The 15585-nt window shown below is 44.7% G+C and overlaps 1 protein-coding gene across 1 annotated transcript in view; it reads right to left on the reverse strand.

Annotated features, from left to right (window-relative positions):
• Window positions 1-11953: 11953 nt before the first annotated feature.
• Window positions 11954-15585, reverse strand: part of LOC109881311 (synapse differentiation-inducing gene protein 1-like) — a 153897-nt gene continuing 150265 nt past the window's right edge. The window contains exon 4 of the mRNA XM_020473469.2: window positions 11954-13055. Within this exon, the coding sequence (XP_020329058.1) occupies window positions 12897-13055 (159 nt within the window). The 3' untranslated portion in view covers window positions 11954-12896. The remainder of the gene's footprint in view (window positions 13056-15585) is intronic.

Genomic DNA, 15585 nt, shown 5'->3' on the forward strand with positions numbered 1-15585 from the left:
TTTATTTATTTCATCACATTCCCAGTGGGTCAGAAGTTTACATACACTCAATTAGTATTTGATAGCATTGCCTTTAAATTGTTTAACTTGGGTCAAATGTTTCAGGATGTCTTCCACAAGCTTCCCACAATAAGTTTGGTGAATGTTGACCCATTCCACCTCACAGTGTAACTAACTGAGTCAGGTTTGTTGACCCATTCCACCTCACAGTGTAACTAACTGAGTCAGGTTTGTAGGCCTCCTAGCCCCCGTGTGCTTTTTCAGTTCTGCCAACAGATTTTCTATAGGATTGAGGTGAGGGCTTTGTGATGGCCACTCCAATACCTTGACTTTGTTGTCCTTAAGCCATTTTGCCACAACGTTGGAAGTATGTTTGGGGTCATTGTCCGTTTGGAAGACACATTTGCGACCAAGCTTTAACTTCCTGACTGATGTCTTGAGATGTTGCTTCAATATATCCACATAATTTTCCTCCTCATGATGCCATCTATTTTGTGAAGTGCACCAGTCCCTCCTGCAGAAAAGCACCCCCACAACCTGATGCTGCCACCCCCGTGCTTCACGGTTGGGATGGTGTTCTTTGCAAGCCCCCCCCCCCGTTTTCCTCCAAACATAACGATGGTTATTATGGCCAAACAGTTTTATTTTTGTTTCATCAGACCAGAGGACATTTCTCCAAAAAGTACAATCTTTGTCCCCATGTGCAGTTGCAAACCATAGTCTGGCTTTTTTTGTGGCGGTTTGGAGCAGTGGCTTCTTCCTTGATGAGCGGCCTTTCAGGTTATGTCGCTATAGGACTCCTTTTACTGTGGATTTAGATACTTTTGTACCTGTTTCCTCCAGCTGATTTCTTTTGAGTTTCCCATGAGGTTAAGCAAAGAGGCACTGCGTTTGAAGGTAGGCCTTGACATAATCCACAGGTACACCTCCAATTGTCTCAAACTATGTCAATTAGCCTATGACATCATTTTCTGGAATTTTCCAAGCGGTTTAAAGGCACAGTCCACTTCGTGTACGTAAACTTCTGACCCACTGGAATTGTGATACAGTGAATTATAAGTGATATAATCTGTCATGCACAAAGTAGATGTCCTAAATTACTTGCCAAATCTATAGTTTGTAAACAAGACATTTGTGGAGTGGTTGAAAAACAAGTTTTAATACTCCAACGTAAGTGTATGTAAACTTCATACTTCAACTGTCTTTTTTAGGACTTTTCCACTGAATACATGGGATCATCAGACAATGATATTTTGCTCTCCAGGTGATTATCGAGGGGGTAGATTGTTGGAACGATTTTTCAAATAGCCTAAAAGTTCCTCACAGTAGGCCTATCATTCACAATGGATGTAAAAATAACAAACAACATGAACAGACTTCGTTTCCACTGGTGCCTTCAGGCCTGGTTAATAATACAACGTATTAACAGAAATTAATGTAGCTAGAATGAACAGTTATGGTACATTCACTGCTGGTGACATATGTAATGGAGAATTGATCATCAAAGGTGCAAACAATTCACATGAAAAAATGAATGCCGAAAAACAAAAATAGTTGGGAGACAGCTGAGTGGATTTTGGCATACATTCTGTGAGGCCAGTGAGAGAGACACGCATAGGATGCCCCCCCCCCCCCCCCCCCTCGTTCTTTAATTAAATTATACTCAAGACATATTTCCCTCCTGTTCTATCGGTTGTCATATCAACTTGTTTTCGTTGTCCAGGACCGAAATGCATAATCGTCGTCAACGCCACCCATCCTAGTTGTTGCATCATTAGATTCACCCTCTAAGTTTCCAACAGAATTTTCTATCCCTGCCATATATATATATATATATATAAAAATATAATTGTGTTTACCCTTTTTTTCTGCAAAATGCATTTTGGAAAATGTTTGAAAATGTTGTTTTATTGGCTGCTTCAAACACAGGAGTTGCATTTTTTTGTTAAAATGAATGACCATAATGTAAATGTGATTTCTGTCATTCTGTGCACCTTGGGTGGACGCCCTATTGGGTTACACACCAAAGTGGAAGTGACCGTAAAATGTCTCAAATGGCCATTAAATGAAAATCTTCCCTGTCACGTTTCCTAATGGAAAATTGTCCTCCATACACACTGACGTAACAGCCAGGTCACCAATGATACAAGTCAATATTCAACGTTCATCCAGGTCTGAGGACGTTGGGAGATGACGTGGAAACTGGCCACTAGGGGGCGAAAGTGAGCGCTATTTCTTTGAAGTAGGTTTCGGGTTTTGCTAGGATGTTGTGGACTGGGATGGTGGATGGGATGGTGGATGGGATGGTGGATGGGCATCTGCCTCTGGTTGCAAGTTTCGATTCCAGTGCTAGAAAGTTGTTTTTCAGATGTTTGTTTTAAGCCTATCCCTATCCAAATCCCCAAACCTTAACCCAAACCTTATCCCAACCCCAACCCTTAACCCAACCCCAACCCAACCCCAACCCTTAACCCAAACCTTATCCCAACCCCAACCCCAACCCTTAACCCAAACCTTATCCCAACCCCAACCCCAACCCTTAACCCAAACCTTAACCCAACCCAAACCCAAACCTTATCCCAACCCTTAACCCAACCCTTAACCCAACCCCAACCCTTAACCCAAACCTTATCCCAACCCCAACCCCAACCCTTAACCCAAACCTTATCCCAACCCCAACCCCAACCCAAACCCAAACCTTAACCCAACCCCAACCCAAACCCAAACCCAAACCCAAACCTTAACCCAAACCTTAACCCAAACCTTATCCCAACCCCAACCCCAACCCAAACCCAACCCTTAACCCAAACCTTATCCCAACCCCAACCCCAACCCAAACCCAACCCAAACACAACCCTTAACCCAAACCTTATCCCAACCCCAACCCCAACCTTAACCCCAACCCTTACCCTTTACCCAAACCCAAACCGTTACCCAAACCTTAACCATTTGGTTTTAATGCCTAAACTTAACCTTAAACACTTCAACATTTGACGTCTTAGACATGTGGATAAACGTCTAATTCCGACATGAGACTTTGAAAGCTAGTTGGATGTAAAATATACACACACACCACCCCATACACACAGCTGTACACACACGCACACACACTCACACACCACCCCATACACACTGCTTTACACACTGGCTCATACACAGCGTAGTACACACACACACACACACACACACACACACACACACACACACACACACACAGAGACCTTCTAAAAATACCACACCATCCAAAACCGGTTTAGACACCTGCCACAGACAGACAGCGCAGAAAAGAGGATTGGCCAACCAACATGGTCTGATGTTAGCTGCTTTCAGAGAGATGCCTGTGTGTGTGTGTGTGTGTGTGTGTAAGCTCCTTTCATGTTGCAGATAATGACAACCACGCTCACGGAGGATACTTATGCACGCCATAATCCCCCCCCCCTTTAATCACTACAGTGGAAGCATTTGGAGAATGTGTATGTGATTGTTCCCATGACAATACTGACTGCAGTGTGAAATCTCTTGTTTCTCTGCTATCTGTTATGTGGCGTAATGTCAGCATGGAGGGTTGTCTGACAGGAGTGGGTGGGTGGGTACTGAGGTAAGTCTGTGACTTATCAGTGGGTGGGTGGGTACTGAGGTACGTCTGTGACTTGTCAGTGGGTGGGTGGGTACTGAGGTAAGTCTGTGGCTTGTCAGTGGGTGGGTGGGTACTGAGGTAAGTCTGTGACTTGTCAGTGGGTGGGTGGGTACTGAGGTAAGTCTGTGACTTGTCAGTGGGTGGGTGGGTACTGAGGTATGTCTGTGACTTGTCAGTGGGTGGGTGGGTACTGAGGTATGTCTGTGACTTGTCAGTGGGTGGGTGGGTACTGAGGTACATCTGACTTAACTAGGCAAGTCAGTTAAGATCACATTCTTATTTTCAATGACGGCCTACCAGGGAACAGTGGGTTAACTGCCTTGTTCAGGGGAAGAACAACATATTTTTACCTTGTCAGCTCGGGGATTCGATCCAGCAACCTTTTGGTTACTGGCCCAGTGGTCTGTGTCAATTTGTCAATAATAGCTGGTACACAAAATCTGATATTGAGGAAGTCTGCTCGCCTGAAGTAGATTATCTCATGATAAGCTGTAGACCATAATATTTACCAAGAGTTTTCATATATATTTTTCATAGCCTTCTATTTGCCATCACAAACTGATGCTGGCACAAAAACCACACTCAACAAGCTGTATAAGGCCGTAAGCAAACAAGAAAATGCTCACCCAGAGGCAGCGCTCCTAGTGGCCGGGGACTTTAATGCAGGCAAACTTAAATCCATTTGAACTCATTTCTACCAGCATGTTAAATGTGCAACCAGAGGGGAAAAAAACTCTAGACCACCTTTACTCCACAAACAGAGAAGCGTACAAAGCTCTCCCTCTCACTCCATTTGGCAAATCTGACAATAACTCTATCATCCTGATTCCTGCTTACGAGGAAAAACTAAAGCAGGAAGTATCAGTGACTCACGCAATACAGAAGCAGTCAGATGAGGCTAAGCTACAGGACTGTTTTGCTAGCACAGACTGGAATATGTTCGGCGATTCTTCCAATAGCATTGGGGAGTACACCACATCAGTCACTGGCTTCATCAATAAGTGCATCGATGGCGTCCTCTCCATAGTGACTGACCGTACATACCCCGACCAGAAGCCATGGATAACACACTGAGCTAAAGGTTAAAGCTGCCGCTTCAAGGAGCGGGAATCTAACCCAGAAGTTTATAAGAAATCCCGCCATGCCCTCCGACGAACCCTCAAACAGTCGAAGAGTCTATACAGGACTAAGATTGAATCATACTACACCGGCTCCGACGCTCGTCGGATGTGGCAGGGCTTGCAAACTATTATGGAATACAAAGGGGAGCACAGCAGCGAGCTGCCCAGTGACTCAATCCTACCAGACGAGCTAAAATACGCAACACTGAAGCATGCAATGAGAGCATCAGCTGTTCCGTGCGACTGTGTGATCACTCTCTCCGTAGCTGATGTGAGTAAGACCTTTAAACAGGTCAACATTCACAAGGCCGCAGGGTCAGACAGATTACCAGGATGTGTACTACGAGCATGTGCTGACCAACTGGCAAGTGTCTTCACTGACATTTTCAACCTGTCCCTGTCTGAGTCTGTAATACCAACTTGTTTTAAGCAGATTACCATAGTACCTGTATCCAAGAACACCAAGGTAACCTGCCTAAATGACTACCGCCTCATAGCGGTCATATCTGTAGCCATGAAGTGCTTTGAAAGGCTGGTCATGGCTCACATCAACACCATTACCCCAGAAACCCTAGACCCACTCCAATTTGCATACTGCCCCAACAGATCCACAGATGATGCAATCTCTATTGCATTCCACATTGCCCTTTCCCACCTGGACAAAAGGAACACCTATGTGAGAATGCTATTCATTGACTACAGCTCAGCGTTCAACACCATAGTGCCCTCAAAGCTCATCAATAAGCTAAGGATCCTGGGACTAAACACCTCCCTAAGGAGACCTGGCAGTGTGGTGCCAGGATAACAACCTCTCCCTCAACGTGAACAAGACAAAGGATATGATTGTGGACTACAAGGAAAGGAGGGCCGAGCACACCCTCATTCGACGGGGCTGTAGTGGAGCAGGTTGAGAGCTTCAAGTTCCTTGGTGCCCACATCACCAACGAACTATCATGGTTCAAACACACCAAGACAGTTATGAAGAGGACACAACAATGCCTCAAGAGACTAGAAATATTTGACAGCTTAACAGCCAACTTCTACCCCCCAAGCCATAAGACTCCTGAACAGCTAATCAAATGGCCACCCAGACTATTTGCATTGAACCCCTCCCCCCCCTCCACGCTCACCCCCATTTTTATGCTGCTGCTAATTATCTATGCATAATCACTTTACTCACATGAATACATTACCTTAATTACCTGGACTAACCTGTGCCCACGCACATTGACTCTGTACCGGTACTCCCTGTATAAAGCCTCCACATTGACTCTGTACCGGTACTCCCTGTATATAGCCTCCACATTGACTCTGTACCGGTACTCCCTGTATATATCCTCCACATTGACTCTGTACCGGTACTCCCTGTATAAAGCCTCCACATTGACTCTGTACCGGTACCCCCTGTATATAGTCTCCACATTGACTCTGTACCGGTACCCCCTGTATATAGCCTCCACATTGACTCTGTACCGGTACCCCCTGTATATAGCCTCCACATTGACTCTGTACCGGTACTCCCTGTATAAAGCCTTGTTACTGTTATTTATTGTTGCTCTTTAATTAATTTATTCTTTTTGTATGTTGTTCTTTTAATTTTTTACTTCTGCTTATTTTTAGTAAATACTTTAACACTTATTTTTCTTAAAAACTGCAATGTTGATTAAAGGCTTGTCAGTCAGCATTTCTCTGTAAGGTTGTTGTATTCGGCGCATGTGACAAATAACATGTGATTTGATTTGCCAAAACGACTGAGAAATAAAAACATTTTTTCAAAGTTTTAAGAAAAGAAAGAAAATCATCTTCTTTTTTGTTTTTATTTGAAAATACATCCCAGAATATTTACATGTTGTCATCTCACAAGACGCACAGTAGGTAGGGCACCCCAACATTAATGTAGGTAGGGCACCCCAACATTAATGTAGGTAGGGCACCCCAACATTAATGTAGGTAGGGCACCCCAACATTAATGTAGGTAGGGCACCCCAACATTAATGTAGGTAGGGCACCCCAACATTAATGTAGGTAGGGCACCCCAACATTAATGTAGGTAGGGCACCCCAACCTTAATGTAGGTAGGGCACCCCAACCTTAATGTAGGTAGGGCACCCCAACCTTAATGTAGGTAGGGCACCCCAACCTTAATGTAGGTAGGGCACCCCAACCTTAATGTAGGTAGGGCACCCCAACATTAATGTAGGTAGGGCACCCCAACCTTAATGTAGGTAGGGCACCCCAACATTAATGTAGGTAGGGCACCCCAACATTAATGTAGGTAGGGCACCCCAACCTTAATGTAGGTAGGGCACCCCAACATTAATGTAGGTAGGGCACCCCAACATTAATGTAGGTAGGGCACCCCAACATTAATGTAGGTAGGGCAACCCAACATTAATGTAGGTAGGGCACCCCAACCTTAATGTAGGTAGGGCACCCCAACATTAATGTAGGTAGGGCACCCCAACCTTAATGTAGGTAGGGCAACCCAACATTAATGTAGGTAGGGCACCCCAACCTTAATGTAGGTAGGGCACCCCAACCTTAATGTAGGTAGGGCACCCCCAACATTAATGTCGGTAGGGCACCCCAACATTAATGTAGGTAGGGCACCCCAACATTAATGTAGGTAGGGCAACCCAACATTAATGTAGGTAGGGCACCCCAACCTTAATGTAGGTAGGGCACCCCAACCTTAATGTAGGTAGGGCACCCCAACATTAATGTCGGTAGGGCACCCCAACATTAATGTAGGTAGGGCACCCCAACATTAATGTAGGTAGGGCACCCCAACCTTAATGTAGGTAGGGCACCCCAACCTTAATGTAGGTAGGGCACCCCAACATTAATGTAGGTAGGGCACCCCAACATTAATGTAGGTAGGGCACCCCAACATTAATGTAGGTAGGGCACCCCAACCTTAATGTAGGTAGGGCACCCCAACATTAATGTAGGTAGGGCACCCCAACCTTAATGTAGGTAGGGCAACCCAACATTAATGTAGGTAGGGCACCCCAACCTTAATGTAGGTAGGGCACCCCAACATTAATGTAGGTAGGGCACCCCAACATTAATGTCGGTAGGGCACCCCAACCTTAATGTAGGTAGGGCACCCCAACATTAATGTAGGTAGGGCACCCCAACCTTAATGTAGGTAGGGCAACCCAACATTAATGTAGGTAGGGCACCCCAACCTTAATGTAGGTAGGGCACCCCAACATTAATGTAGGTAGGGCACCCCAACCTTAATGTAGGTAGGGCACCCCAACATTAATGTAGGTAGGGCACCCCAACATTAATGTAGGTAGGGCACCCCAACATTAATGTAGGTAGGGCACCCCAACCTTAATGTAGGTAGGGCACCCCAACATTAATGTAGGTAGGGCACCCCAACCTTAATGTAGGTAGGGCAACCCAACATTAATGTAGGTAGGGCACCCCAACCTTAATGTAGGTAGGGCACCCCAACATTAATGTAGGTAGGGCACCCCAACATTAATGTAGGTAGGGCACCCCAACATTAATGTAGGTAGGGCACCCCAACATTAATGTAGGTAGGGCACCCCAACATTAATGTAGGTAGGGCACCCCAACATTAATGTAGGTAGGGCACCCCAACATTAATGTAGGTAGGGCACCCCAACATTAATGTAGGTAGGGCACCCCAACCTTAATGTCGGTAGGGCACCCCAACATTAATGTAGGTAGGGCACCCCAACCTTAATGTAGGTAGGGCACCCCAACATTAATGTAGGTAGGGCACCCCAACCTTAATGTAGGTAGGGCACCCCAACATTAATGTAGGTAGGGCACCCCAACATTAATGTAGGTAGGGCACCCCAACATTAATGTAGGTAGGGCACCCCAACCTTAATGTAGGTAGGGCACCCCAACATTAATGTAGGTAGGGCACCCCAACATTAATGTAGGTAGGGCACCCCAACATTAATGTAGGTAGGGCACCCCAACATTAATGTAAATCCAACATAAAATGCATGTCATTTTAAAATGTTTTTATTTATTAAAATGTTTAATATCACAATACTCAGAGATAACATGACCACCCTGGTATTGAAGAATGCTCAGAAACATCCTGTTAAAACCTCTTAGTTACGTACACTGAAATGTTCAGCCAATCAGTTTAAGCGTTGTTACATCGATGGAGATCATCAGCCAATAAGGTTTAGAGTTGGGAGAAACAACAGCATCAACATTAAACCGTATTCGACACATTGGACAATACCTGGTTCACTAAAGAGCCACATAAAACACGTCATACAGAACAGAACACAAATCATTTATCATCAGATTTATCAGCAGTGAAGAGTTTTCCTCCAAAAAATAAACAATAAACAAACAACAATATGGTGTCCATATTAGGACATCTTCAGTCTCATGTGGAGTTGAATGTCCTAATATGGACACTGTAAAAACAAACAAAACTACCTATACCATCTCTCAGTAGTAGAACACAGAATGGGCATCAACACTGTCACATGACCCGAGTGGCTGGATGAGTGAGGTCAAATGACCTGACCTTGATCTCATTGCAGGAAGTCGTCCTCCAATTTCCCATCCACCCGGTCAGAGGTAGCGCCAAGTATCCCCTGCAAATGACGGTGTTGGGCATCATAACATAATATTTTATAACGTGATCTTAACGGATTCCACAGACCAGAGATATATCATAGATCCCTTTCCTGCAGTCAAATGACCTAGTGGCCTCATGGGTGGAATGTTATGAATATTTATCATAAATGAGTAAATAATTAACATTATTTAAAGAAACCTCGACGAAAATACAGTGTTTCCACATCGAACAGTTTTTGCAAAATTTCTGTCTTCTGGGATGTGTATTGTATAAAGTGTATTATTGAGATGCAAACTCAAAATGTAATACATTTCAATTCTATATATCTGACATGGTTCAGGTGTCGTCTTTTTTTAAGACCATAACCATGTGTGTGAGGTGTTTTACTTTAGTTTCAAAGTAGATTTGTTTAAGACAACCAAGAAACACTCTGTGTGACCCTGATTTTAGCCACACTGCAGTAAATATCAATGGCACTGCAACAGTTGGGGCCTAACAGTTGCCATGGGAACGCACTGTAAAAGGGGTGGGGGAGGTTGAAAGGTCGAAGGTCATGTAATTGTAGGAGCAACTAGGTGTAAATAGTGAGTTCAGTTCATTAGGTAGTGAATGAGGCGAGTGTTAACGGCCCAGAACAACAAAAGTTTCTAGGAAATCAATTAAAACATGGTGGGCTGTTATCTGGGACTGCCACCCAGAGGATGTGTGTGTGTGTGTGTGTGTGTGCGAGCGTGCATGGCCTCAGTGTCTAGTCTAATGAAGAAGAAGTCCCTCTGTGTGTCTATTGATAATGGTCAGACGTAATTAGCCTGTTGGCGAGACAATGCCCATAGCAGTTGGAAAAGACCGTTCAAACAACCTATCTGCCGACTGCAGACAGATGTAGATTTGCATGTCTGCGGGTCACAATGTAGAAATGTAAATACAACTGGAGACAACAGGTTATTGTTGACATTGCAGCACTACCGTAGCTAGCAAAATAGTGATTGCTAACTAACAGTAAACAATTTTAGTTTGACTAACTGAGAGGGGAAACGATTCACTTACAGTATTTACCGTTAATTAGCCAGCTCAAATCTGTGTCTCTCGAAACGTCAAGCTGTCTCCACAATGTTGACTTTTTCTATGATGTCTCCACTTTTCCAAGCGTCTTCACTTTCCAAGCGTATAGCCTTCTGGCTACTGCTGCTGAGCTCTAATAGGAGCCATTATAGCAAAACACTTCCCAGCCTTTTTCCCTCAGGAGCCAAATCCACACGGTTCAGTCTTTATTAGTGATGCTGAAATAGTTTTCATTTTCCTTTTAATATCTCCTATGGCATATGGGAGGGAGGAGGCTGTAATTTTTTACAGTGCTGAGATTCAATGCTTCACTGTTCGCACTCTGCCTGGGTCCTGGAAAGGCATTTATTGAATACCTGTACTTTACTGTATCACAACACTGAGTTAGACCTCAGAGACCAGAGAGTTGAGTTTACACTGGTCCCAGAGCAGAGAGTTGAGTTTACACTGGTCCAAGAGACCAGAGAGTTGAGTTTACACTGGTCCCAGAGACCAGAGAGTTGAGTTTACACTGGTCCCAGAGACCAGAGAGTTGAGTTTACACTGGTCCCAGAGACCAGAGAGTTGAGTTTACACTGGTCCCAGAGACCAGAGAGTTGAGTTTACACTGGTCCCAGAGACCAGAGAGTTGAGTTTACACTGGTCCCAGAGACCAGAGAGTTGAGTTTACACTGGTCCCAGAGACCAGAGAGTTGAGTTTACACTGGTCCCAGAGACCAGAGAGTTGAGTTTACACTGGTCCCAGAGACCAGAGAGTTGAGTTTACACTGGTCCCAGAGACCAGAGAGTTGAGTTTACACTGGTCCCAGAGACCAGAGAGTTGAGTTTATGATGCAGATGATAGATTAGTAGACATTAGTACTAGAGGATGATTTATCCTGTCCTCATTGAACTGGCGTAGTGATATTGATGTAGCTTTAAGGAGGAAAACTTAACTTCAGAACTATGCACAATAGTTATCTCTCCCTAGTAACCCCCCAGTTCACCTGCAGAGAGCAGGAAGTTTGTTTTTTGTGCCACTTTCATTCATATAATTTAATTCATGCCATCGCAGCTGGTTCAGCTAAGAAATACACAAAACAAATCCGTCTTTGATGAGATCTGTCAATGTTTGGATGCTGCTTTTTCCTTGTTGTCATTATCCTTTTTTCTTCAATGAAAAGACAAACTGCAATTAAACACTTCTGAGTTTGTTGACAATAGCCCCAATAGTCTCCTTATTGAAGATGAAAACGCGCCATTGGCCAGACAGAAACGTTCATGTTCTGAAATGCAGAAAGCATTAGGGGTCTGTTACATGACACCACCATCACTATGTCTCTCTGTCTCTCTCTCTGTCTGTCTCTCTCTCTCTCTCTGTCTCTCTGTCTCTCTCTCTCTCTCTCTCTCTCTCTCTCTGTCTGTCTCTGTCTCTGTCTCTGTCTCTGTCTCTGTCTCTCTCTCTCTCTGTCTCTTTCTCTCTCTCTCTCTCTCTCTCTCTCTCTCTCTCTCTCTCTCTCTGTCTCTGTCTCTCTCTCTGTCTCTCTCTCTGTCTGTTTCTCTGTCTGTCTGTCTCTCTCTCTCTCTCTCTCTCTCTCTCTCTCTGTCTGTCTCTGTCTCTGTCTCTCTCTGTCTCTCTCTCTGTCTCTTTCTCTCTCCATGTTGACAGAGAACCACCCAGCAGTAGGCCTTAGAACCAGGCCCATTGAAGAAGCATTTGATGGTAAATTAACAGAGATAGTCAGTTAGTAGCAGGGGATCCAGATAGTCAAAATGTTCAATCCTGGTTCAGATGGCATACAGATAGAGAATTCAAGGACCTTTTTATAGTCCTCTCAGTGAGACCTCCAGACACTGCGGTCCCTTGAAGTTCCTCCGTCTGCTAAAGTCTCAGTAATTGCAAACCATGTTTTTTTTGCTGTCTGATGCCTCACCCACCCATCTCGTTTTCTATAATGGTCTGTAGAATGTTGAAGTAACAAAGCTAAGTTTAAACACCCTACAGAGGGGACGGGGGGGGGACAGGGGGGACGGAACGGAACAGGACATCACATCTCAAACTGTGTTCCTCTTTACCTCACTTCAGATAACTTTTCCCAGAGAAAACAGTGTCTGTGTTCTCTCTGTCCTAGTTTCCCCTGCTCTTCTCCTCCTCCTCCTCCTCTCCCCTTCATGCCTAGCTCCTCTTTGTTCCTTCATCTAATCTTTGCTGCCTGTAGGGAGGCTGAAGGGAGGAGGATAGAGAGATGAAGGGATGAGGGGGAAAGAGAGAGGAACGGATTCCATGTCAGCAGTGCTGTTATGTTACGGGAGGAGGGCAGTTCAAACCATTCCCTGGTAGTAGCAGTGTCCACTGAGAAGGGGTGGTTCCTCACTTCTCTCCTGTTGTTCACCTGGTAGTCTGAGAGAAGGCTGGACAGATAGAGGGATGGTGGAAGAAAAAATAATGATGCCCCCTTCACCTTTCCCTGGCAGTAGCAGTGTCCATTACCGGTTCCCCCTGGCGCTGCTATATGTGACCTGGCTTGGAGAGGTAGGCGATGAGGGCCACCACCACCCCCACATAGACGCCTGTCCCGATGGTGATGGAGAGGGCCGCCAGGAACAAAGCCCTTCGGGATGCGATGCTCGCCAGCGGGAAGTCACCCTTCGTCACCGCCTTGCTGGTCTGGTGGAAGGGAAGAGATAAGAAAGGAAGACATAAAGGAAAGGTTGAGCGGGAGGAAGGGAGGCAGGGAAGGAATGAGAGAGAGAGAGAAACGACAGAGGAAGGAAGGAAGGAAAGCGGGGGAGGTTGAGCGGGAGGAAGGGAGGCAGGGAAGGAATGAGAGAGAGAGAGAAACAACGGAGGGAGGGAGGGAGGGAGGGAGGCAGTTGGGCAGGAAGGAAGGCAGGCAGGCAGGCAGGCAGGCAGGCAGGCAGGCAGGAAGGAAGGAAGGAAGGAAGGCAGGAAGGCAGGAAGGCAGGAAGGAAGGAAGGAAGGAAGGCAGGCAGGCAGGCAGGCAGGCAGGAAGGAAGGAAGGCAGGCAGGCAGGCAGGCAGGCAGGCAGGCAGGCAGGCAGGCAGGCAGGCAGGAAGGCAGGAAGGAAGGAAGGAAGGAAGGAAGGAAGGAAGGAAGGAAGGAAGGAAGGAAGGAAGGAAGGAAGGAAGGAAGGAAGGAAGGAAGGAAGGAAGGAAGGCTGATGTGACATCATTGCTAATATGGCTAAAATGTGATATCTAGGTAGCTAACCAACAACTGTAACTATGTATTTGAGCTTATGTTTCTGTTTTTTTTATATAAACATTGGAGACTGAATACAGTTTACATGTTATCAACAATCTAAGCCAACCTAGTCTATTTTGCCCCATAGTTGTGCATGCATTGATTTTGTCGCTAAACAACCAAACCGTCTTTTGTAAACCTACTCAATAGATTTATTGCTGTATGTGATCCCATAGGCAGTTTATAATGCACATTTAACAGGTTGAACAGACAATTGATCTTTGACATTAATACGTTTGTTTATATTTTGTTATTGGTCAGTAGCCCAGACAATGTTTCAGAATACGCGAGCTGTTCAGCGTATAGGTCAGGGGGGAAAGTTGATGCAAAACATTGTTGAATTCCAACGTTCTGCTGATGGTTGAATTTGCATTACTTTGTTTTTTTTTGCCTTAGTTTTCTCTTTCAGAAACTGTCTTTTACAGCATAAATTACTGCAAAAAGATTCAAATATTTTGCAAACATTCGATTGTCATTGCGCTTTCTTTTTTAGAAACTACCGTGGCTTAATTCCAATAGTACCAAATTATACGACGCTATTGTGACCATAAAAGATGAATGGAGGGTGTTTTCAAGGCAGAGTTATGATGCTCGTTCACGCACAGTTTTACACAGTTTTACCACGGGTCTGATTGATAATGGGTATGTGGGTATGTGTGGCGTGCAACAAGTTTATAAATCTCTATATTTTTACATGAACGTATTATTTTCAGAAATACGCACACTGATAATGAAATGAACAGAATGGTTACAAAATGAGGCCCACTAAAGCCTGTCAGATAAATACACTCTTTGGTACAATTAAAGAGGAATTGTTAACCATGAGGTAACCGTGGGTTTAACCATGAGGTAACAGTGGGTTTAACCATGAGGTAACAGTGGGTTTAACCATGAGGTAACAGTGGGTTTAACCATGAGGTAACAGTGGGTTTAACCATGAGGTAACATGAGGTAACAGTGGGTTTAACCATGAGGTAACAGTGGGTTTAACAGTGGGTTTAACCATGAGGTGACAGTGGGTTTAACCATGAGGTAACAGTGGGTTTAACCATGAGGTAACAGTGGGTTTAACCATGAGGTAACAGTGGGTTTAACCATGAGGTAACAGTGGGTTTAACAGTGGGTTTAACCATGAGGTAACAGTGGGTTTAACCATGAGGTAACAGTGGGTTTAACCATGAGGTAACAGTGGGTTTAACAGTGGGTTTAACCATGAGGTAACAGTGGGTTTAACCATGAGGTGACAGTGGGTTTAACCATGTGGTAACAGTGGGTTTAACCATGAGGTAACAGTGGGTTAACCATGAGGTAACAGTGGGTTTAACCATGAGGTAACAGTGGGTTTAAACATGAGGTAACAGTGGGTATAACAGTGGGTTTAACCATGAGGTAACATTGGGTTTAACAGTGGGTTAACCATGAGGTAACAGTGGGTTTAACCATGAGGTAACAGTGGGTTTAACCATGAGGTAACAGTGGGTATAACAGTGGGTTTAACCATGAGGTAACAGTGGGTTTAACCATGAGGTAACAGTGGGTTTAACCATGAGGTAACAGTGGGTTTAACAGTGGGTTTAACCATGAGGTGACAGTGGGTTTAACCATGAGGTAACAGTGGGTTTAACCATGAGGTAACAGTGGGTTTAACCATGAGGTAACAGTGGGTTTAACCATGAGGTAACAGTGGGTTTAACAGTGGGTTTAACCATGAGGGGACAGTGGGTTTAACCATGAGGTAACAGTGGGTTTAACCATGAGGGTAACAGTGGGTTTAACCATGAGGTAACAGTGGGTTTAACAGTGGGTTTAACCATGAGGTAACAGTGGGTTTAACCATGAGGTGACAGTGGGTTTAACCATGAGGGTAACAGTGGGTTTTAACCATGAGGTAACAGTGGGTTTAACCATGAGGTAACAGTGGGTTTAACAGTGG

Source organism: Oncorhynchus kisutch, linkage group LG12, assembly GCF_002021735.2.
Source record: "Oncorhynchus kisutch isolate 150728-3 linkage group LG12, Okis_V2, whole genome shotgun sequence".
Lineage (NCBI taxonomy): Eukaryota > Metazoa > Chordata > Actinopteri > Salmoniformes > Salmonidae > Oncorhynchus > Oncorhynchus kisutch.